At 58.8% G+C, this 23,661-nt stretch overlaps 1 protein-coding gene across 1 annotated transcript; it reads left to right on the top strand.

The window, feature by feature from the left end:
• The first annotated feature begins 782 nt into the window (after nt 1-782).
• Nucleotides 783-23,344, top strand: GET4 (guided entry of tail-anchored proteins factor 4). The gene is made up of 9 exons (XM_031665647.1): nt 783-1,032; nt 10,541-10,619; nt 11,047-11,128; nt 11,962-12,087; nt 16,673-16,811; nt 17,893-18,033; nt 20,385-20,460; nt 20,545-20,617; nt 22,243-23,344. The coding sequence occupies exons 1-9, from the start codon at nt 875-877 to the stop codon at nt 22,329-22,331; spliced, it is 963 nt and encodes a 320-aa protein (XP_031521507.1). The 5' UTR covers nt 783-874; the 3' UTR covers nt 22,332-23,344.
• Nucleotides 23,345-23,661: the final 317 nt, after the last annotated feature.

The following is a 23,661-nucleotide window of genomic DNA, read 5'->3' as shown; positions in this document are numbered from 1 at the left end:
AGTTCCCCCTTCGAGCAGGGCCCGACCCCTGGGGAGTGACTGTCCGTCAACCCAGGCACAGCCGCAGGTCCCCAGCCACGGCCAGGGAAGGACCACAGGTGGCCTTTCGAAGAGGAGGAAGGCAGCTCAGCTATCCTAAAAGGTTTTTTTGTTTGGAGACACAGTCTGGCTCTGTTACCCAGGCTGGAGGGCAGTGGTGCCATCTTGGCTCACTGCAACCTCTACCTCCTGGGTTCAAGCAATTCTGCCTCAGCCTCCCAAGTAGGTGGAATTACAGGCATGCGCCACCACACCCAGCTCATTTTTGTATTTTTAGTAGAGACGTGGTTTCGCCACGTTGGCCAGGCTCGTCTGGAACCCCTGACCTCAGCTGATCTGCACCTCAGCCTTCCAAAGTACTGGGATTACAGGCGTGAGCCGCCGCGCTCGGCCCTATAAACGTATTTTTAATTTAAACATTTTACACGTAGAGCTCAATGGCTGCTGTTAACACCAAGCGCGTGGGCAGCGCCCCACCCCAGGACGCTCCCTGCTCAAGGTCAGCCGCCGCCGCAGCCTCGGGCTCCCCGCCGCGCCGCACCAGGCAGTTCCACCCCACCGGCCATTGTGGCGCGAGCCAGTCCCGGCCCCGGGTCACGTGCCGCTCCCCGCCCCGCCCCGGGCCACGTGTTGCCTGCGGCCCCGCCCCTGGGTCACGTGTTGCCTGCAGCCCCCGCCCCAGGTCACGCGCCGCCAGCCGGCGCGCCCGCCCCCGACTGCGCGCGACTCCTCGCGGCCACCGTAGAAGGGCGTCGGGCGGCCGCCGGGACGGAAGCCGGGAGGCGCTGCCGACCGCGCCTGCGACAGCGTCAGCCCTGCGCGGAGCGCCGGCCCGATGGCGGCGGCGGCGGCGGCGATGGCCGAGCAGGAGAACTCCCGGAACGGCGGCCGCAACCGCGGTGGCGTCCAGCGTGTGGAGGGCAAGCTGCGCGCCAGCGTCGAGAAGGGCGACTACTACGAGGCGCACCAGATGTACCGGACCCTGTTCTTCAGGTACCCGCGCCCGGCCCTCGCCGCGGCCCGGCGCCCGCCCCCGCCGCCTCCCATTGGCCGCGGCGCCTCGCCCCGCGCCCCCATTGGCCCGCGCCGGTGCCTGTCGCGGGGGCGAGTGAGCCAGGGGCCGTGGGTCGCCCGGCGGAGGGTCTGAGCCGCGCCTCCCGGGTTTGGCCCTGCCTGGCCCGGCGCCCCGGCCCCTCGGCCTCCGACTCCCGCCTCGGGTTCCCTCCCCTCCGCCGCGTTCCTCCCTGGCCTTCCCCTGCCCCTGGCCTCCACCTGTTCCCTCCTCCGCCCCCCTACGCCCCTCAGCCTTCCTCTGTCTCCTCGGCCGCCCCCATACTCGCCCTTCGGTCTCTCTCTTCGGCCGCCCCCCCAAGCTTGGTTTCCCTCTCTCTCCCTGGCCTCCCCCTTCTTCTGTCTCTCTCTCCCCGGCCTCACCCCGCCCCTCGTCTCTCTCTCCTCGGCCTCTCCCTGCCCCCCCCCGCCCCCCCCCCGGCCTCCCCCTGGCCCCACTCCTTTCTCTCCTCGGCCTCCCTCTGCCCCCCGCCTTTTTCCCTGGCATCCCCCGGCCCCCCCTTCTCTCTCTTCCTTCTGCCCCCAACCCCGGCTCGCTCTCTCCCCAGCCTCGTCCTTTTCGGCTTCCCTCTCCTAGCCTCCACCGCCCCTGGACCTCCCCCACCTCTCCCGTGGCCTCCCCCACTCCGCTTCCTTCCCCCAGGCTTTCACCTGCTCCCCACCCCATACCTCCCTGTCCCAGACCTCCGTGCCCGGCCTCCCCCTCCGTGTTCTCTGGCTCCACCGCCCCTCTCCCATCTCCCTCCATCTCTCCCTTGGTCTCCACCTGTTCCCCTCCCCTTGGCCTTCCCAGGCCTTCACCTCTTCCTCCCCCCCTTTCTCAGGCCTCCCTGCCCGGCCTCCCCGTCCCCTTCCTCTGCCTCCACCTGTCTGGGCCTCCCCTTGCCTTCCCAACCTCTCCCCTGGCCTCCACCTGTTCCGCATTCCCCCACCTCCCTGCCTCCCTCCTCCTGGCCTTCAGGTTCTCCAGCCGGGCCCTACACCGAGCTCCACAGGAAGTCGCTGGCGTTCCTCTCACCGAGGGTCCAGGCTGAGGGTGAAACTGCTTCTTTGTTGACGCCGCCTGGCCTGCCGAACCGAGTCAGCCGCCTCTGGACCTAGGCGCGGTGACACCTGTGCGGCCCGGTGCAGCCTGGAGGGCGAGTGCGGGCAGAGCCGGCTGTGCTGGGTTAACTGCACGCCCCTCGGGACTGTGACCACTTGGAAGTTCCAGGCTGCTTCGGGCTTGGTTGATCTCTTCAGGACTGCTCTGTTAAATATTTCTGCTGTCATATAGTTACTGCAAAAATGTTTCAGTTGTTCTGTGTGTGGCATCCTGTAAATTACGCATATCAGGTTATCTCTTAGGCTCAGGTCAGGGAACAGTTTGGCCGGTTACTGGAGGGATTGGGTCTGTTTTAAAGATAATTTCAGTCATTTCCGTGGGGTACCTTTTACTTCTAAACTGCCACAGGACAGTGGATGTTTTGATATTGTATTTAAGGGCAGTCTGGCTTTCATACAGTTTAGGCCTGGTTTTATTTGGTTTGGTATTCAGGGGTTTTTTGCTTTTAATAAACTTTTTTTTTTTTTTTTTTTGAGACGGAGTCTCGCTCTGTTCTCTCTCCCAGGCTGGAGTGCAGTGGTGCGATCTCGGCTCACTGCATCCTCCACCTCCTGAGTTCAAGCTATTCTCCTGCCTCAGCCTCCCGAGTAGGTGGAATTACAGGCGCGCGCCACCATGCCCAGCTAATTTTTGTATTTTTAGTAGAGACGGGATTTCACCATGTTGGCCAGGCAGAAACTCCTGACCTCGTGATCCGCCCGCCTCGGCCTCCCAAAGTGCTGGGATTACAGGCATGAGCCACCGCGCCCGGCCAGTAGACTTTGCTTGTTAGAGCAGTTTTTAGTTTGCAGCAAAATGGAGTGCAGTGTGTCCTGAATCCCCCCTTGGACAGCCTCCCGCCCCACGGACACCCCTCCAGAGTGGAGTCCTTCAGGGACCCATCTCCCACATCGGAGTTTGCGCTTAGTGTGCGTGGGGATGAGAAACCGCGTCAGAGCGTCACACAGCACAGCTCCATACCCTGAACATTCTCCGCTGGGCCTAGGTTTTAAATCCTTTCTCTCCATAGCAAGTCCACTTGTTGTCTGGAGAAGTCTAGAGGTGCCACTTTGGTTGTAGTTTGCTAGCTTATGTTTGAATTAAACACGGTCTGTGGTGCCTGGCCTGTGCCTGCGCCGGGCTGGCTGGAATGCAGCCTGGATAGGCGATTGGTCCGCACTCAGTGGGGCTGGGTGCTGGTGAGCCCAAGCGAAAGTGGGCTTACCAACCCCGGCCAGGGAGTAGATGTCATATCGTTGCTTACTCATTTATGCCAGGAAATGAGAAAACAGGAGTGTTTTTGTCAGTAGTTGTCAATCTTAGCTGACCCGAACGGGCTGGGATGAGACCCTGGCCTCTGTTTGAAGAGTGTTCACGTTGTTTGTACAGCCCGGGCTGAGGACAGTGGACGTGAGTCCCTGACTGTAGGCTTATGAGGAGACATCTTACATGACCTGAAGGACAGCCTTGTTTCCAGAATTTTCTATGAACTTCGACATACTATAAATGCACACCAGGCAGGCTACATTGCATCTTATAGTTGTATTGTAGATGCTTCTCTTTTTTGAAAACTGAGCTGTTTAATTGGTTTAGAAAGAGATTCACTTTCCTCCTTAGAAGAAACTACTAATTTTATCTCTGGCAGAAACAAGTCTTTGATGCATGACGCTTATAGCGGTACGTTTTAATGCTGGTTGAATTTGTCACTGAACGTGTAGCAGCTCCCAGATGGCACGGGTTGTGATAGTGCCTTCAACCTGATTGTTCTTCAGGGATCAAGGCGAAGGTGTCAGTAGTTACTAAACCGTAGAATGCGAGCCTTCCAGTGGGTAGAGGGGCCATAGAGCTGTGTGATGGGGAACTTTTATGTCGTTCAGTATTCACCCTGATGCCTGTCATGCCTAGAGATTTGTATATAAATATTTGCTGAATTTGCCAGGCAGTGGTGGCTCACGCCTGTAATCCCAACACACTGGGAGGCCGAGGCCGGTGGATCATCTGAGGTCAGGAGTTCAAGACCAGCCTGGCCAACGTGGAGAAACCCTGTCTTTACTAAAAATACAGAATTAGCTGGGTGTGGTGGTGCCCGCCTGTAATCCCAGCTACTCGGGAGGCTGAGGCAGGAGAATCGCTTGAACCCGTGAGGCGGAGGTTGCGATTAGCTGAGATCGTGCCACTGCACACCAGCCTGGGTGACGAGAGAAATTCCGTCTCGATAAATAAATAAATATTTGCCCAATGATTAACCAGCAAAAGTGGATCTCCCCCAAAATAAACACAGTGTTCCTTGTTTTGAGCCACTTCTACGGTGACCGGGGATTTGTCAGTTTTGGTTTTCAGTGATGAGTGCCTGGTCGAGGGAGTATTTTCACAGTGAAACCAGGGAGGTGATGAGTGTTCTGTGCCCTTAAGCCCTCTAGACTGGGAAGCCTTCTGGCCACATGTGACGTTGTGGGGTCACCTGGCAGGGGCATGGTGCGGCTTAGCTCAGAAAGCCTGGACTTTAGGGTCACACGCCACCTCTTACGGGGCCCGGGACACGTTACTGAACCTCTCAAACCTTGGCTTGGAGCCTTTCAAGCCAGGAATGAAGACTGAGTCAGCAGCGGCAGCTGTCACCTCACTGTCACCCGCTGAGACAGCGTCCTTTTCTTTCCAGGGTAGAATTCCGTGTGGATTCCCAGCTCTGCTTCAGAGCACTCCATGGGTGGGTCGCTTCCAGAGAAGTCACATTCCCCAAGTTACGGTCTTTGTTTTTTGAGACAAGAGTCTCGCTCTGTTGCTCAGGTTGGAGAACAGTGGCGCGATCTCAGCTCACTGCAGCCTCTGCCTCTCAGGTTCAGGCAATGCTTGTGCCTCAGCCTCATGAGCAGCTGGGACTACAGGCGCCCGCCACCACGCCTGGCCAATTTTTGTATTTTTTGTAGAGATGGAGTTTCACCATGTTGGCCAGGCTGGTCTTGAACTCCTGACGTCAGGTGATCCGCCCGCCTCAGCTTCCCAAAGTGCTGAGATTATAGGTGGGAGCCATAGCACCCAGCCATTTTTTAAAATGCTTTTCTGCCCATAAATATATATAATTGCACGTTTACATTTAAATATTTATGAAAAACGTGTAATTTGGTGAGGTCTGACATGAGTGAACTATGACCAGTCAAGACATGGAATATGTCACGGCTCTGTGGGGCTCTGCAACCAGGCCTCCTCGCCCCCACTCCCACCCCTCCGCACCCCTGGCACCCATGCATCTGCGGGCTGCACTTAGGTGTGGTGGCGTTTCCTGGACTTTTATGTACGTGGAATCACAGTGTGCGCTTTCTGTCTAACCGCTTGAATTCACGCACCACGGTGACTGGGAGACTCCTCCGGGAGAGTCCGCAGTTCCTTTCATTGCTGAATGGTGTTCCCTGTGTGTCTCCAGCAGAATCGTTTATCTCTTCAGCTGTCAGGTGAATCTGCCAAAAGACAGTGTTCGTTGACGTATTTTTAAATATTCTAATGTTTATTTAAGCCTCGGGTTTGTGTGCAGGCTTTGTTGATTTATTTTTAAATATTCTAGTGTTTATTTTAGCCTCAGGTCTGTGTGCAGGCTTGTTATATAGGTAAACTCGTGACTGGGGTTTGTGGTACAGATTATTTCAGCACCGGGTACCAAGCGTGGGTACCTGACAGTTTTGTTAAAATGATTTTTGAATTTCTTCCTCTTCCCTCAGGCAGGCCCCGGTGTGTGTTGGCCCCTTTCTGTCCCTGTGTTCTCATCATTCAGGTTTCACTTCGAAGTGAGAACATGTAGTATCCGGGATTCTGTTCCTGTGTTAGTTTGTGAAGGATAATGGCCTCCGGCTCCTTCCAAGTTCCTGTAAAGGGCATGATCTCGTTCGTTTTTATGGCTGCATAGTACTCTGCGGTGTATATGGACCACATTCTCTTTATCCATCTGCTACTCACAGGCCCCCAGCTTGATTCCACGTCTGTGCTGTTGTGAGTGGTGCTGCAGTGAGCATTTGAGTGCGTACGTCTTTATGGCAGAACCATTTAGAGTTCTCGGGGTATATATGCAGTAGTGGGATTGCCGAGTCGAATGGTTAGTTCTGTTTTTAGTTCTTTGAAGAATTGCCATACTGCTTTCCAGGATGATTCAGCTAATTTACACTCCCACCAGCAGGGTACAAGGGTTCCCAAGAGATACCTTTTTTTTTTTTTTTGGAGACAGAGTCTCGCACTGTCACCCAGGCTGGAGTGCAGTGTCACGATCTCGGCTCACTGCAAGCTCCGCCTCCCGGGTTCACGCCGTTCTCCTGCCTCAGCCTCCCGAGTAGCTGGGACTACAGGTGCCCGCCACCACGCCCAGCTAATTTTTTGTATTTTTCGTAGAGACGGGGTTTCATTGTGTTAGCTTGATGGTCTCGATCTCCTGACCTCGTGATCCGCCTGCCTCGGCCCCCTAAAGTGCTGGGATTACAGGTGTGAGCCACTGCACCCATCCAAGAGATGCTGTTTTAACTCACAGCCACAGCAGTTTAAGGTGAAGGAGAGGAAGGAATTGGGAACCCAGCAGGTTTGGTATCCCTGGGTGTGCGCCCCACAGAAGTCGTGCAGCAGCTCCTGGTTCGCCTGGTTGTGCTAGAGAGAAACCGACCTGGTTCACCTGGTTATGCTAGAGAGAAGCCGACCTTGCCCCATAGATGGCACTGGTTATGGTCATCACCTGATTTCTCCACACTTTTCCCTGCTGGGTTGAGGAGTCGGCATCCAAGCCGAACGGATTATTAGTGCTCTTCGGAGCCACCATCTAGGCCTTGAGGGGCCTCAGCCTTGGCTGCAGTATTTGTAGATTCACTTTTAGAAACTTGATGTGGCTGAGACCGCAGCCTGGGAGGCAGTGACCTGCAGCAGCCGCCCACACAGTGGTGGGTCCGGCTCCTCCTGCCACATGGTTGCTCTTGCAATGTGTTTGCCTGACTTTTTTTATTGCGGCCTCTGAGCTTCTTTTGTTTCTTCAGTCATCTAAAGAGATTTTTTAAAGGAAAATGGTCCAGTGTGTGCGGTGCACGCCGTAGCCCAGGGCCCAAGAGGAGCGTCGTGTGAAGGAGCTGTGCTTGGCAGCTCAGGTCCCTTCTCAGAGTGAGCCCTGGCAGAGCGGAGCGGCCTCACACTCCCTGCAGGAGCCCCGCATCAGGGCGCGGGTGGCTTCGGCTCGCGGCAGTCGGTGCAGGGGTCCTTGTGAGGTCTGTCTGGCTGCCTGTGCCCGGCACCTGCGTGTGTCTTGAGTATTTCCTCTTCATCCTCCATGTGTCCCTGGTGGCTGAATGCGCGAGCCAGCTTCCCTCTGCCGAGAGCGAAGGGCGGGATTCGCCCCAGGAGCTTGGTCTTCCTTCATTTGACACCAACAGTTTCTGCCACTAGTTCTCATGCTTGCATTTCTGTGTTCTACTTTTTTTTGGTGTTGTTGAGACGGAGTCTTGCTCTGTCGCCCAGGCTGGAGTGCAGTGGCCGGATCTCAGCTCACTGCAAGCTCCGCCTCCCGGGTTCACGCCATTCTCCTGCCTCAGCCTCCCAAGTAGCTGGGACTACAGGCACCCGCCACCTCGCCCGGCTAGTTTTTGTATTTTTTTAGTAGAGACGGGGTTTCACCGTGTTAGCCAGGATGGTCTCGATCTCCTGACCTCGTGATCCGCCCGTCTCGGCCTCCCAAAGTGCTGGGATTACAGGCTTGAGCCACCGCGCCCGGCCCTGTGTTCTACTTTTTAACGTGTTTGTAAGAGAAGAGCAAAGTCAGCTAGATTGTTTGTCCAGACACTTTGCTCTGTGGATACAGATTCTTTGACCGGCAGAGAGCACCATTGCTCTCTGGCTCTCAGCGCCTCTGTCAGCAGGCAGAAGCCGTTTCCCTGTCTGGAAGGCATGTCTGGGTGTCCACACAGCACGGCCAACAGTGCGCAGCGTGCAGAGCCAGGCCGGGAGAAGGCCCAGCCTTGCCCAGCTGCCCCCTACTCTCCCTGGCCTCGGGCCTGAGAGGGTACCTGTCCCGGCTTGGTCACCCAGAAGCCAGAATCCTTCACAGCTTCCGGAATTCTCCAGTGCAAGAGGAAGCCATCCATGTTCAGAGCTGCTTTAGACGGTTTGCCCGTCACCGGCATTCCTGGACCTGGAAACGGGCACCCCCAGCCAGGCCGGGGACCACTGTGTGCCCAGAATTCTCCTCCCGTTCTTTTTCCCCTCGCCTGGCTCACAGCTGCCCTGGGAAGAAGGGAGCCGGCCGCAAGGCGCAGTCCAACCCGGGCCGGAGGCCGAGACCATCGGCAGTGCCCCCCACAGCAGGCTTCTCGTGCAGGAATATGGGTCACTGCCTTCCAAGGAGTCCTTTTTCTTCTTCTGGTTTTTAAGCTGCCACCACTTGCTTTACCTCCGATAGAAGCATCCAGAATGCTGTAGTATCGGCATAAGCAGAAGCCGGGGTGGTGCTTGCTCAGGGTCAGTGCATCGGTTCTGCCCATGGCCCTGCCGGCGGCAGTGTGAGGCCGAGTGTGTCTGGAAGCTTGTTTTCCCAGAGTGCCCTGTGCCAGGCGGCTCCCGGCCTCCTCTGAGTCAGTCACGGCCCTGCAGGGCTGGAGCCAGGATGGCCGGTCACAGAGTCAATGGTCCTGTCGAGGCTCCTGCTGTGGTGTTGGGGTGGGTCTCCCTCCAGAACCTTCACTGTGCAGGGAGCGCAGCAAAACCTGAGGCCTGTCGGAGGCCTGCGGGCTGACGGGGGGCGGGGCACTTTCTTTCTTGGGTACAGGCTTTTCCCTCCTGGTGCCCTGCCTCTGTGCAGCCCGACGGGTGGGAAGGCATGTGTGCCAGGCTAACGAGATGCCCTAGTCATGGCGAGGCTGTCTGTGTTTGGGATCCCCGGCTGTGGTGCCTTCTGAAGAGGAACCCTTTTCCTGTGGTTAACTGAGCAGCCAGCCCTTCGCGTTCTCAGCTGGCCGTCCCATCCTGGCAACACCAAGCTCACATTCCAGCCCTCACCGGCATTGCTGTGTCTGTTTACCACCTGCACTGCAATTGTTTTTTGTTTGTTTGGGGGGGATGGCGCCTCGCTCTGTCATCCAGGCTGCAGTGCAGTGGTGCAGTCGTGGCTCACTGCAGCCTCGGCTACCCAGGCTCAAGCAGTCCTCCCACCTCAGCCTCCTGAGTAGCTGGGGCCACAGGTGCACGCCACCATGCCCAGCTGATTTTTGTGTTTTTCGTAGAGACAGGATCTCACTATGTTGCCCAGGCCAGGCTCAAACTCATGGGCTCAAGCGATCCTCCCACCTCAGCCTCCCAAAGGGCTGACATTACAGGTGTGAGCCCCCGAGTCCGGTCTGCACTGCCGTTTACTTAATATTTTTCTTTAACTAGTTTTATTTTTAAACAAGGCTTTGTCCAAGGACATTTGGCTTACAGACACAGAGCTGATTAACTGGTTATGTGTTTTTTGATAAGGCAGTTAAGAAAAATGTGTAGCTGGTGAAATAGCATGTGCTGGGCCCCACCACTGGGCCTGGGAGGTGCAGCGCGTCCCAGCAGAGGCCGCCTCCTGCCTGCCACGCCTGCTGTTCTCACAGGCAGGGGCTCTGCTGCTTAGAGCAGTGTGGCCATCTCGGCTTCTCTCCTCATCGTCTGTCGCACACTGGTCCCCACCACGCCTCTTGCCGCCCCTGCCTCTGTCCCTGTGTAGCTCGAGGAGCTCCAGCTTTCCCCGGCGACGGTGCTCTGGGAGTGGGGACATGATGCAACCGTGCACCCCAGACCCTTCCCTGTCCTGGGGGGAGGAGTGCGGCACGCAGAGGAGCAGAGGGCAGGGACACTGGCCCCGTGGGGGAAGAAGGTGCTGCTGTCACAGCCATTACTGTCCTTGGTGGGACCCCAGCCTGGAGTCCGCCATCCTTCGGCCCCTGCCTGTGCCCACTGAGCTCTCAGGTGGCCACGTGCACATCCCCTGCTCCTTCCCTGTCCACCTGCCTCACCCACTGGCCTTTCTGGTCCCAGCTGCTGAAACCAGTGAGCTGCTCCAGGGTGAGGCTGCTTTCTGGCTCCTGGCGTATTTGGACACAGATGGGCCCTTAGTAAGTGTCCAGTGGCGCCCCACGCTGCCCTCATGGTCAGCATGACGCCCAGGGCAGACCCTCTTCACACAGCACCTGGGCCTCGGGAGCTGCTGCCCTGTTCTTGGTGAAAAGCATCTGTGCGTAAGGGGAGCACCGCTTTTAGGATGCCACCCGTTCCTGGGCACCTTGTTTTTAGCTTCTGACCTGAAGATGAGCGGAGTGTGGTGGCGAGAGCGTGTGGGTGCGGCTCACGGTCTCCTCTCTGTGGCAGGTACATGTCCCAGAGCAAGCACGCGGAGGCCCGGGAGCTCATGTACTCGGGAGCCCTGCTGTTCTTCAGCCATGGCCAGGTACGCCGTCTTGTTCCTCCTGCGTCCCTTCCTGCTCCCGGCAGACAAGTTGAGGTGGGAGTGACATGGGAGGGGCCTAACAGGCATACCTTGGGCTGCCCTGGGCCTTGGCCACTGGGGCTGTGGGTGGCGGAGGGGCCCAGAGTCCCTGGCTCGGCTGCTCCCCTCTCAGGGCTGAGACGCTGCACTGCGTTTGTGCACAGTGGGGCTGAGTGGGCATTTTGGTATAAACGGCCCTGTCCATTTTCATTTGATTCTTGGCCAGGAGATCTGTTTTTTGGCGGCATTGCCAAGGGACGTGGTGCTCAGAATAGACTCCTCAGCACTGGCCGCGCTCTGGCTTCTGCTGGAAACCCAGCCTTGTCTTTTCTGTCCTGAGCAGGTCAGAGCTTTGTTCTTGATTTTTGTGTGTTTCTCTCTTTTGTAGCAAAACAGCGCAGCAGACTTGTCCATGCTTGTCCTGGAGTCCCTGGAGAAGGCAGAAGTGGAGGTGGCTGACGAGCTGCTGGGTGAGCATCCGGCCCTGCACCCCGGGACCCTGTGACGGTGGCCCCGGTGCACCCCTCCCCGGGCCTGTGCGCCGTGTTTGGTGTCTGCGTTTGGGGGTCCGCCGTGTTTGGTGTCTGCGTTTGGGAGTCTGCCGTGTTTGGTGTCTGCGTTTGGGGGTCTGCCGTGTTTGGTGTCTGCGTTTGGGGGTCTTGTGCTCTGGGGTTCACCCTGCTGCAGAGGCAGTTCTCAACCGGTCCCGATGAGCCAGGCCCCCTGGCTGGCCCTGGCCCGAGCACACTGCAGGCTGAGCAGCACCTGCTGTGACTCGTCGGCAGGGTATGATCGGGGCCCTGGCCTCTCCCCTGCTCTGATGGACAGTGGCCTCCCCGCCAGCTGGTAAGGTGGGCGCTGGTTCAGGGTGGGGCACCATTTTGTCCAGGGATTTGACTTGTCGGCATGTCCTGTCGGGTGAGCGTGAGGTCAGCAAAGCCCTTCTGTGGGCGGCCTGGCTGCGAGTCCCACTCCTAGTCCCTGCTGCTCTGGGAGATGCCCCCGAGCCAGAGCCAGGTACCCAGAGCGGCCACAGGTGTTCCTGGACTCCAGACTCCCCACGGCACCTTCCCCAGCCCTTGCCTCGGCCCTTGTCTGTCCTTCCTCACTGTGCTCTGGGGCCCGTGGTGCTGGCACCGCGGTGGGCAGGTCAGCAGGGTGGCCCATGGCTCACTCAGGGACACCCACCAGCTTCCTCTCCCTGTTAAGTAGTTGTGGATTGAAATCCACTTCCGTAAGGTGTGTGGTATAGAGAACCGGAGTTGCTGTGCATTTCTCTGATGAGGGTCTGTGCTCTTTGCAGAAAATCTGGCTAAAGTGTTCAGTCTGATGGACCACGTAGCCTTTGTGAAGGGCAGTAGTCAGTCTGGAGGCTCAGGGAGGCTGGGCCACCCCAGCCACACCATGCTGGCCCTCACCTGGAAGGTAGGTCAGGGCCAGAGGCAGGCGTGGTGAGCCTCTGCTCTCTGCCCCACAGTAGCCACCAGCCATTCCAGTCCATCAGGGTGTGGCCCTGGGGCTTGTTGGGTTCACCCTGTGGTCTGTGTGCAGGTCCATGGAGGCCGTGCACTGCTGCCCAAGCCCCGATCAGATCCTGCCCGGCTTCCCAGAACAGAGGGGCAAGCCGCCCTCCAGAGCTGCTGGTGGATGTTCCCAGCCCTGGAGGCATACGCACTGCCTCCACAGGCCTACCGTGCTGCTGCTCCTTTCTGGAACGTTCTTTCCAGCGCTGGACCGATGCCATGCCTGTGACTTTCTCTTCCCCACTACCAGCCTCTTTCTTCTGATGCTGCAGAAAGCCTTCTGAAATTAATCACCCCTTTGATGAAAGCCTCAGCCAGTTACTCACCCTGTGGTGGGGCTGATGAAGCCTATGCCCTCACCTGTGGTGGGGCCACAGTAAACTTCCTCTGTCTGGGGTGCCTCACCTGGCTGGTGGGGAGCTGATGGAGCAGCAGGATTTTACTCACGCCCCTGGTGAGAGCTGAGTAGATGACCCTCTCATGTGGGTTACTCACCCCCTGTGAGGCAGAGCCCTGAGCCTCTGTCTTGGTTACTCACCCTGTGGTGGGGTCTGGCTGGCTGTGTTCTGCAGCTCTGAGGCGGGAGTGGTGCTGGGTGAATGTTGAGTGACTTGACAGGGGTGCTGTGGGGGTTGATATACAGAATTTCAGCAGGAAATGGGGTGCGTGGCCCCAGTACGTGAGACCTGCTGTGGAGGTGGTCCCAGTGCATGCCTGGGCTTGACGGGTGAGGGGCAGCTCCGCATTGGAAGCTCTAGGAACTTGGATCTCGGCTGAAGGCCTTTGCTCCAGAGACCAGGGCTCTGAGCTTGAACAGCTCCTAGACACAGCTGTGCTCCACCCGGCGCGGTGGCAGCTGCACGAGGGCCCGTGTGCTCTGCACACGTCAGCAGCCCCGAAATGCACGCCCGTCCGACCTTGTCCCTGGTCATGCAGGTTCCGCCTGGGCTGTGACAGGAGGTTCAGCACCCTCAGGCACCTGGCAGGCCCTCCTGACCTTCTCCCCAAGCGACAGGAATGGGAAGGTTGCAGATCCGAATAGAATTAGGAGGCTCTTCTCAGAGGAGCCTGGCAGAACCTGGCCCTGGATGTGTGCCGAGTGGCAGGGCACCCACAGGGAGATGAGCCAGTGCCCACCTCTCACCTCAGTTTCCCCGTGGTCGCCTCCTTCCTCAGAAGGGGCTGGCCCAGGCTGGTGCCTCCTTGGTCCCTGGAGCATACCTGCTGCCACTTTCCCTGGCCTCTGGCTACAGCAGGCCTCCTGTACTCCACCTGTCCCCGAGCCAGCACGCCTCCACACAGAACACAGCCGCAGATGACCCTCCTCTGCCCTGCATAGCGAGCTGCCGCCTGTGTGGGTCCCACTGCCAGGTTGGGGAGTCAGGAGCTGCCCCCACACCCTGCCTGGGAGCTGTCGCCCGTCTTTTGGATGAGTCAGGAACACCTACGTCAACACTGGGTGGCCGCCCTTGCCACACCTGCGCACAGGCCCTGTGGGGAGAGCCAGGCAGTGGGTGGCGTGGGACAGGTGATGCCCAGTGCCCAGGAGACCTGCATGGCAGTTCCTAAGACAGGCACAAACGATCATGAGGGACGTACGTGTCTATCTCCCCACCCACCATGGGGTTAGGTCGAGGCAGTCCAGGGAGCGCGTGGGAGGGCTGTGTTCGGTGCATCTGCAGAGATTCTCTGAAGAGGGACCCTGGCTGCCTCCCACTGGGGTAGGCGCGGGCCCAGGTTCCCGACAGCATGACAGTGCTGTGAGACTTCGATGGACCTCACCCGGGGAGCCCAGGCCTTCTCCATGCCAAGGTGGCCACGCACGGCCTCTGCTGTCCTAAGCACAGGCCCCATACAGGACCTGAGGCTGGGGCTCCACGATACTTGGGCTATGTGCTTCCCTCCTGGGGATGAAATCACACCCATAGGTAAAGGTTTGGGAGTGTAGGGAGACAACAGGAGACAAAGCAAGGTGACAAGGACTCTGGCAGCCACAGAGGCAGCAGGAGGGCCCTGGAGGCTCCTGTTGGGCAACGCAGTCGGGAAAGGGCCCACTAGGTGGGAGAGGCAGGCGCCTGGTGAGTGCTGAGATCTGCACCACGGGAAGGGCTGGGCTCCCAAGGCATGCACGGGGACTGGGAGCGGAGTGAGTGTGAGCGGGTGTTAGGACAGGGCCTGGGAGTGGAGTGAGTGTGGAGGGTGTTAGGACGGGGCCTGGGAGCGGAGTGTGAGCAGGTGTTAGGATGGGAGCCTGGGGCCGGGTGTGGTGGTGTTAAAGGCAGGAGGCCTGGGAGCAGAGTGAGGGTGTGGCCCGGGTGTTGGGGCCGGGCCTGGGAGCAAGAGTGAGTGTGGCGGGTGTTGGGGCTGAGACCTGGGAGGCGGAGTGAGTGTGGTGTTGGGAGGCGGGGGCCTGGGGCGGGAGTCAGTGTGGCGGAGTGGGGCGGGGAGCCTAGGGCCCGAGTCCAGTGTGGCAGGTGTTAGGGCGGGAGCCTGGGGCTTGAGTGAGTGTGGTGTTAGGGGGCGGGGCCTGGGGAGTGGAGTCAGTGTGAAGCGGGTGGGGCAGGGCCTGGGGAGGGTGGGGTGTGGCCGGGTGTTAGGGCAGGGGCCTGGGAGGAGTGAGTGTGGCCGGGTGTTAGGGGCCGGGGCCTGGGGAGGCCCGGGTGAGTGTGGCGGGTGTTGGGGCCGGGGCCTGGGAGGCGGAGTCAGTGTGGCGGGTGTTGGGGCAGACCTGGGGCCCCGGAGTGTGGAGTGTTATGCCGGTTGTTCCCCAGAGACCACCAGAGTCAGGGAGTCAAAGCCAGCGGCAGGATCTTTACTACAAGGATTGAACCTGGTCTCCTTTACACAGTATACAAGAGGGCCCCGAACAATGCGGCGTTTACTTTTATAGCCGAAGTTGCAGGGGAACAAAGAAATTCTTTTGGCTCCAGCTTTCAGTGTATGAGCAGCTGTCTCTTTGCTCCCGGAGACTTTCCAGGTGGTGTTTGTACTGGGCTCAGGGAGTTTTGAGCCGGGGGCTGAAAAGGAAATGTGCCAGCTCCTTTCATGAGCAGGTGTTAGGGCCGGGGGTCTGGGGCCCGGAGTGAGTGTGGCGGAGGTGTTAGGACAGGGCCTGGGAGTGGAGTGAGTGTGAGGTGTTAGGGGCGGGGGCCTGCAGGGCGGAGTGTGAGCAGGTGTTAGGATGGGGCCTGGGAGCGGAGTGTGAGCGGGTGTTAGGATGGGGCCTAGGAAACAGAAGTAGTATGGCAGGTGTGGGGCAGGGCCTAGGGCTGAGTGAAGTGTGGCGGAGTGGGAGGCAGGGCCACAGAGGCGGAGTGAAGAGTGTGAGCAGGTGGGACAGGGCCTGAGGTGGGTGAGTGTGGCGGGTGTGGGGCGGGGCCTGGGAGGGAGTGTGGAGCAGGAGTGTTAGGATGGGGCCCTGGGAGGGCGGAGTGGCGGAGTGGGATGGGGCCTGGGAGCAGAGTGAGGTGTGGCGGGTGTTGGGGCCGGGGCCTGGGGAGGTGAAGTGGCGGGTGGGACAGGGCACAGGAGTGGGGTGAGGGTGTGGCCGGGTGGGGCGGGGCCTGGGGTGGGTGGTGGGGCAGGTGGTGGGATGGGGCCCTAGGGCAGGTAGCGGCCAGGTGTTAGGGCCGAGGCTGGGAGCAGAGTGAGTGGCAGGTGAGGCGGGAGCCTGAGGCTGAGTGTGAGGCAGGAGTGTTAGGATGGGGCCTGAGGGTGGTGGCCGAGGTGTTAGGATGGGGCCTAGGAGCAGAGTGGTGTGGCGGAGTGGGGCGGGGCCACAGGGCGGAGTGAGGGAGTGTGGCGAGTGAGGACAGGGGCCACAGGAGTGGAGTGAGTGTGGCCGGGTGTTAGGGCGGGGCCACAAGGGTGGAGTGTGAGCAGGTGGGGATGGGGGCCTGGGGAGGCTGAGGTGGTGGCTGAGGTGGGGCCGGGAGCCTGGGGCAGGGGTGAGTGTGGTGGCCGGGTTGGGGACGGGGCCTGGGAGCGGAGTCAGTGTGAGCGGGTGTTAGGACGGGGCCTGGGAGCAGAGTGTGCCTTTGAGATATCAAGGGTTGATCGTTGGGTCAGTGTGGTGAGCACATCAGGCTGGTTTTGACTGTTGATTACATGCTAGATGCACTGGCCTAGGCCTTGATTACATTGCTCCCTATAAGTTGCTTCTGGTAGGTGGGGAGGGTCACATGTTAACACTCTGTAACTGATCATTACAACGCACGTTAATGTGATTGGATTAAGCAGCTCTGAGAGCTTGGAGGATGAAGGTGTTGCATGGCTGAGTGACTGTTCCCTGGTGATCTGTTTATTTGGGGCTGTGTGTGAGGTTTGGGCCGGCTCTGAGTCCCTATCGGGTACCTCTGCCTGTGGGCTCTGGCTGGGCTCTTCTCCAGGGCGGGCAGGTGGACTACAATTAACATAGAGTATCTTTCTACTTTTCCTGTTCTATATTATATTCATGAAATGCATTCAAATTTTTCTGTGTTTCCTTTGCAGAACAAAACTATTGTGAGTCGCGGTATCATTTTCTGCACTCGGCGGATGGGGAGGGCTGTGCCAACATGCTGGTGGAATACTCCACGTCCCGCGGCTTCCGCAGCGAGGTGGACATGTTCGTGGCCCAGGCCGTGCTACAGTAGGTGTTTGTGGCTCTTTGGGTCTTGGCTTCCATCGCTGCCTTGGCCGGGCGGCCTTAGAGCAGGTCCCCTTGTCCCCTGCCCGAGCCATGCTGCAGGATAAACTGAGTTCACTCTGGGCAGAATCCACAGCGCACTTGTCAGCCAGAGTCACCCATGATCATTCATAAATTTAACCAGTTTCAAGAAGTATCTTAGAAACTCCCCCTTTCCCTACGGGCACTGGAGCGCCCTCCACACTGCGCCTCTTGCCCGCTGCCGGGAGGCCCCGCGGCCTCTGCTCTCCTCAGGCCTGCCTCGGCCTCTGCCTTCCCGCAGTATCTGGAAAAGCGGAAATGCACACCCAGGTCATAGAATGGTGAGCATCTACCCCGCGGCATCCTGCAGTCCGAGCTCCAGGCGCTCCTGCTCCAGGCGCTGGCCTCCGCTTCCTTTCTCATGAAAGCATTATTTGTGTCCATCAGTTTCTTCCCACAGAACAATGTGGATTTCAAGGCGGGCGTTGGGGAGTTAACGTGGGATCTGGGGACCGACACCCTCTGACCTTGGTGGTGTGCACTGAAGAGCTCTGCCAGGAGCTGGCGTCCGTGACTTAGATGAAAAGCTGGGTCAAACCTGGAGCTCCCTGGCTCTGTGCCGCACTGCGTACACATTTTCTCTGGGCTGACAGTGGCTCTGCCCCTGGGACACTGAGCCCTCCCCGTGGGCCCTCCTTGAACAGGAGCCAGGGTCTGTGTGGCACCCGCCAGCTGCTGTGCCGTGACTGAGTGTTCTGGTGCGGGCAGCCTGAGGAGAGGAGAGCTTGCTCAGTGCATCGCATAGTTGAGTCTCAGGCTGGGGCCCAGCTCCAGAGCCTGGTGACCTTCCCAAGCTTCGTTCTCTTCACCTGTGAATTTCAGGCTTCCCCGGTATGCCCTGCACGTGAGGGGAGACACGCGTGAAGCACTGGGTTCCTCCGTGCCGGGGGCCGCGGGACCCGTGGGCTCACGAGCTTGGGAAGGATGTGTCAGAGGCTGGCGCCTGTGCGGCCAGAAGCCATGTTCTCCAGCCCTTCCACCACCAGCATGTTCTCATTTCCAGGTTTCTCTGTTTAAAAAACAAAAGTAGCGCGTCGGTGGTCTTCACGACATACACCCAGAAGCACCCGTCCATCGAGGACGGGCCTCCGTTTGTGGAGCCGCTGCTCAACTTCATCTGGTTCCTGCTGCTGGCTGTGGACGGGTGCGTCTTGGTGTCTTGGGGGTGGGGTGTGAATGTGTGTGTTGTGTGTAGACGTGGCATGGGTAGCTGTGTGGGTGTGCGTGCAAGTGTAGCCATGGTGGGGGTAGCTGTGTGGGTATATGTATAGGGTATGAGTGTTGGGTGTAGACGTGGTATGGGTGTGTGTGCAGGGCTGTTGGGTGTAGACATGGTAGTGTGGGTAGCTGTGTGGGTGTATGTGCTGTAGTGTGGGTGTGTGCAGGTGAGTGTTGGGTGTAGACTTGTGGGTGCAGGGGTGGGTGAGTGTAGACGTGATGGTGTGGGGGGTTGTGTGCAGGTGAGTTGGGTGTCGATATGGTGTGGGTAGCTGTGGGGGTGTGTGCAGGTGCTGGGTGTCCATGTGGTGTGGGTGTGTGTAGATGTGTGCAGGTGTGTTGTAGGTGTAAAGGGGGGAGTGTGTGCAGGTATGGGGTGTCTGGTGTGGGTAGTTGTGTTGGGGTACGTGCAAGTATGTGTGTTGGGTGTAGACATGGTGAGGGTGGGTGTGTGGTGTGTAGGTGTGTTTGTAGACGTGTGGGTAGCTGCGTGGAGGCGTGCAGGTGTATTGGGTATAGACGTGGCAATATGGGTTGCTGTACGTTGTGCAGGTATTGAGTGTAGACATGGCATGGGTAGCTATCTGGGTGTAGGTGTGGGTGTGGCAGTATGCACAGGTGAGTGCTGGGTGTAGGCAGTGTGCGCAGATGTGTTGGGTGTGTAGGCGTGTGTGCAGGTGAGTGCTGGGTGTAGGCACAGTGGTGTGTGCAGTGTGTGTTCGGTGCAGGCGCGGTGGTGTGTGCAGGTGAGTGGTGAGTGCAGGTATGTGTTCAGTGCAGTCGCGGTGGTGTGTGCAGGTGAGTGTTGGGAGTAGGTGCGGTGGTGTGTGCAGGTGAGTGGTGTTTACAGGTGTTTGGTGCAGGCATGGTGGTGTGTGCAGTTGTGTCAGGTGAGTTGGGTGTAGGCGCTGTGGTGTGCAGGTGAGTGGTGTGTAGGTGCGGTGGTGTGTGCAGGTGAGTCGTGGGTACAGGTGTTCGGTGCAGGCATGGTATGTGCAGTTGTGTGCAGAGGTGAGTTGGGTGTAGCGGTGGTGTGTGCAGGTGTGCAGTGTAGGCATGGTGGTGTGCAGGTGAGTGGTGGGCGTAGGTGCGGTGGTGTGTGCAGGTGAGTGGTGGGCGTAGGTGCGGTGGGGTGTGTAGGTGAGTGTGCACAAATGAATGTTGGGTGCAGGTGCATGTTTGGTATAGGCGTGGTATGTGCAGGTTGTGTGTGCGGTGGTGTGTGCAGGTTAGTTGTGTGTATCCACGGTGCAGGTGAGTGTTGAGTGTAGGTGTGTGTGCAGGTGAGTGGTGTGCGTAGGTGAGTGGTGTAGGTGTGACGTGTGCAGGTGAGTGATGTGCAGGTGAGTTGTGTGTAGGCACGGTGGTGTGTGCAGGTGTGTTGGGCCTAGGTGCAGTGGTGTGCACAGGTCAGTGCTGGGTGTAGGTGTGGTGGTGTATGGGTTATGGGTGTGTGTGCAGGTGAGTGTTGGGTATAGGCACGGTGGTGTGTGTGGGTCAACTGGGCGTAAGTGCGGTGGTGTGCTTGGTGTACGAGTGTGACGCGGTGTGCAAGTGTGTGTTGGGTATAGGTACGGTGGTCAGGTGAGTGGTGTAGGCAGGTGTGTGTAGGCGCAGTGGTCTGGGCAGGTGAGTGGTGTGTGCAGGTGAGTGCTGGGTGTAGGCTGGTGGTGTGTGGAGGTGAGTGGCATAGGCGTGGTGTATGCAGGTGAGTGGTGTGTGCGAGTGAGTGTTGGGTGTAGGTGTGTATGCAGGGTGTATGTTGGGTGTAGGTGCAGTGGTGTATATAGGCGTGGTGGTGTGTGCAGGTGACGTGTGTAGGACGCGGTGGTGTGTGCAGGTGTGTTGGGCATAGGTGCAGTGGTGTGTGCAGATGGGTGTAGGTGTGTGCAGGTGAGTGGTGTGTGCAGGTGAGTGGTGTAGGTGTGACGGATGTGCAGGTGTTGGGTTTAGGCATGGTAGTGTGTGCGGGTGTTGGGCCTAGGTGTGGTGGTGTGTACAGGTAAGTGTTGGGTGTAGGCTCAGTGTGTACAGGTGAGTGTTGGGTGTAGGCGTGGTGTGTGCGGGTGTGTTGGGTGTAGGTACGGTGGTGTGCAGGTGTGGGGTGTAGGCGCGGTGGTGTGTGCGGGTGGGTGTTTGGGCTGGTGGTGGTGCGTGCAGGTGAGTGATGTAGGTGAGTGGTGTGTGCTGGTGAGTGCCAGGTGTAGGCATGGTGGTGTGTGCAGGTGAGTGTGGTCCTGTTCTCACCTAGCACATCCCTGTGTCTCTGTGTCCCAGTGGGAAGCTAACGGTGTTCACTGTGCTATGTGAGCAGTACCAGCCATCCCTCCGGCGTGACCCGATGTACAACGAGGTGAGAGCTCAGGGCTGGGGAGGGAGGAGGGGACCCCAGGGCCTGGGTCTGCCGGCTCCTGAGCCTGCTGCCTCTGCCTTGCAGTACCTCGACCGCATAGGACAGCTGTTTTTTGGCGTCCCGCCCAAGCAGACGTCTTCCTACGGAGGCCTGCTCGGTAAGCTGGGGCGCCCTTGCCACGTCCACTGCAGCCCTGGGTCGGTGTGGGGTCGTCATCTGCCCAGGCAGGGCCAGTGCGGTCCTTCATGTAGAAGTGATTTTCTGCTCTTTCAAATGTTTCTCAACTTTTTTTTGTTAGTAGGAAATTATATTTTAGAGAATTCTAGCACGGTGCCTCCCAGCCCCGTCTCCACTCCAGAGCTCCCCATCCCCGAGGTTTCTCCCACTTCCTGGCAGGGGTCACGTCGCGTGGCCGGCTGTGTGCTCACCTGTTTATCTGTGCGCCATGCCAGGTGGCCTCTGTGAGCCTGGTGTGCCCGGACATTGCCGGCCATTACGCTGGGACAGGCAGTGCTGATGTGGCTGTGGGGTCACGGCAGGGCAGGTGTCTGTGGGTGGTGTCCCATGCCACCGCGGGAGAGGCCCCTCACTGAGGCACCTGCCTTCCCAGTGTCATCTCTTTGGGTTTAGTGGGAGGTGTGAGGCGGTGACCTCTCCCCACAGCTGTCTGCCCTGGTGCAGCTGCATCGCGTGGCAGGCCCCGTCCTCCCAGGGTACCCACACACACTGGCCCTCACTGTGCCCCACGGCACAGGCTCCTCCACCCAACACCCGTCAGGAGCGCCCTGACACTTCTGCATGGCTGTCCTGTTGAAACCGCAGCCTGGGCTCCTGTTCCACAGAAGCGCTGTCGGGCATGTCCTGCGATTGGGGTGATATCGTGGATAAGAGAGGGTGACACCGCCACGGCCATGTCTTTGTATTCGGAGAACACGGTGTAACATCTCACTTGTTCGTTTCAGGAGACGTTTTGGACTTTGGTTTTGTATGTAGAGTAGTTGTTGATTGGGTAAAAATCGGATGACAGTGACTGCAGTTGGCCCCTGTGGGAGCAGCCGTTGAAGCTTTGGTGCATCCAGTTGATTCGGGTGTCACCACAGGGTGCGGCGCACGTGTGCTCCACGGTAGCGCTTCCCTTTGTTGAAAAGTATCTTTCTGGCCGGGCGCGGTGGCTCTCGCCTGTGATCCCAGCACTTTGGGAGGCCGAGGTGGGCGGATCATCTGAGGTCGGGAGTTCGAGACCAGCCTGACCAACATGGAGAAACCCCATCTCTACTGGAAATACAAAATTAGTCGATCGTGGTGGCGCATGCCTGTAATTCCAGCTACTAGGGAGACTGAGGCAGGAGAGTCACTTAAACCTGGGAGGCGGAGGTTGCAGTGAGCCGAAATCACGCCATTGCACTCCAGCCTGGGTAACAAGAGCGAACTCTGTCTCAAAAATTATTTCCGTGAGGTTGTGTTGGCTCTGTAGGGCCCTCCGTGGAGGGTGGTTCTGTAGGCCCCCATGCCTGCTCCCTGGTGCTGTTGGTGGACGTGGAGCGCGGCTCTGTAGAGCCCCCGTGGCTGCTCCGTGGTTTCAGTATCTCTTTATGGCCATCGGCTCCCTGTGCTCCAGAGGGTCCTGTCCTGGGGTTCCTGGGTCGCAGACAGTAGCGTTGTGAGGCTTTTGCTGGTTGCGTGGGACACTGGGACACCTCACGAGACGTCTGTGGGAAGGAGGGGTTTGGGGGCTTGTGGGAGGCTGCCCAGGCCTGACTGCCACAGTGTCTTCCTTTCCAGGGAACCTTCTGAGCAGCCTCATGGGCTCCTCAGAGCAGGAGGAGGGAGAGGAGAGCCCCAGCGACGGCAGCCCGATCGAGCTGGACTGAAGCGGCCGGGCCACGTGGAGACACCACGGTCGACGACGGCTCGAGGGACGTTTCAGAGGCGAGTCCTGGGTGGCTCCTCGCCTGGGGGCTCCCGGCCCTGAGGCTGGCGGTGGCCGCGTGCCGGCACGTGTCTGTTACTGTGCGGCGGCTTAGGGTGGCGCGGCTGCGGGTTGCTGTGCTGCTGGGGCCCGGGAGCGGGGCCTCGCCCCTGCTGGCCGCCGCGTCCCCCAAGATTGACCACAATAAAGCACAGGCCTTGCCGCGGCGTCACCCTCTCCCACTCCTTTGTTCTGGGTCCTTTCGGGAGGGCTGATGGGCAGCACAGGAGGCCCATCCTCAGCGGGGACTGGGCACATCATGCTCCTTGCCTGGCATCCAGCATAGCTGCGGTCACCAAAGCAGGCACTGGCCCTCGGACATGAGCGCCCAGCCGGGCCCATGTGGTCTGCAGATGCGAGCGGCTGTTTTTGAGCACGGGGCCACTCTGCGGTCACGGTGAACTGGTCCCCGTCGCAGACGGAGCGCACGTGCCCGCGCCATGTTCTCAGGCTCAGTGGAGGGACGCGTTCGGCAGGACGGTGCCCACGGGTACTTGCAGCTGTGTCCCATGTGGCATCCCGGAGCTGCGCCCTGCCGGTCTCCGTCAGCGCCACGCTGCTGTGCTGGAAATGCCGCTTTAAAAAGGGATACCACGGGACTCTGCCCATCTCTTTCATAATGCAATATTTATTTGTATTGGGTGATTGATTTTTTTGACCTGACATTTTAGGTTTTAACCAAATAACCGGTCCAGGAGTGAGCAGCTCCGTTCTCTGTCACAGATGCTATTCCAGATGTTACCAGAACAATGACAAAAGGGGAGACGCTCTATTTTTTCACAGTTAAAGGACAGTTGTAGATTGATACACAGTTGTGCATGGGAAGGGGAAACGCACAGCTTTATTTCCTGTAAAGTGGAATTTAAGGAAGGCTTGTGTGAACCGTTGCGCATAAATAAACCCTTTCTACCGGGCTGTGCGACGCTGGTCCTTTCTCGGGCGCCCACCCGTGGGTGTGGGGGCCTCTGCTCTCAGGGCTGTGCCTGGGAGCCCCCAGAGGAGGCGTGCCCTGTGGCCAGACTGCCCGTGCGTGGACGGAGCAGAGGGCTATCGGGAAGTCTCACATTCACTCGGCTGTGATTTTAGAAGTAAAGTTGTGTAATTTCATTGAAATTCATAAAAACCAAATCCACCAGGTCTGGGTGTCGCAGCCTCAAAGAGCAAAGCCCTTGGGCTGCCGGGGAGGCAGCCGTGCAGAGAGCCCGTACCCTGCCCTAGGTGCTGACAGGGCA

The sequence above is a fragment of the Papio anubis genome, chromosome 4, assembly GCF_008728515.1.
Source record: "Papio anubis isolate 15944 chromosome 4, Panubis1.0, whole genome shotgun sequence".
Classification (NCBI taxonomy): Eukaryota; Metazoa; Chordata; class Mammalia; order Primates; family Cercopithecidae; genus Papio; species Papio anubis.
Note: the sequence above shows the minus strand (reverse complement) of the source record. Positions and strands in the feature narration are given on the sequence as shown.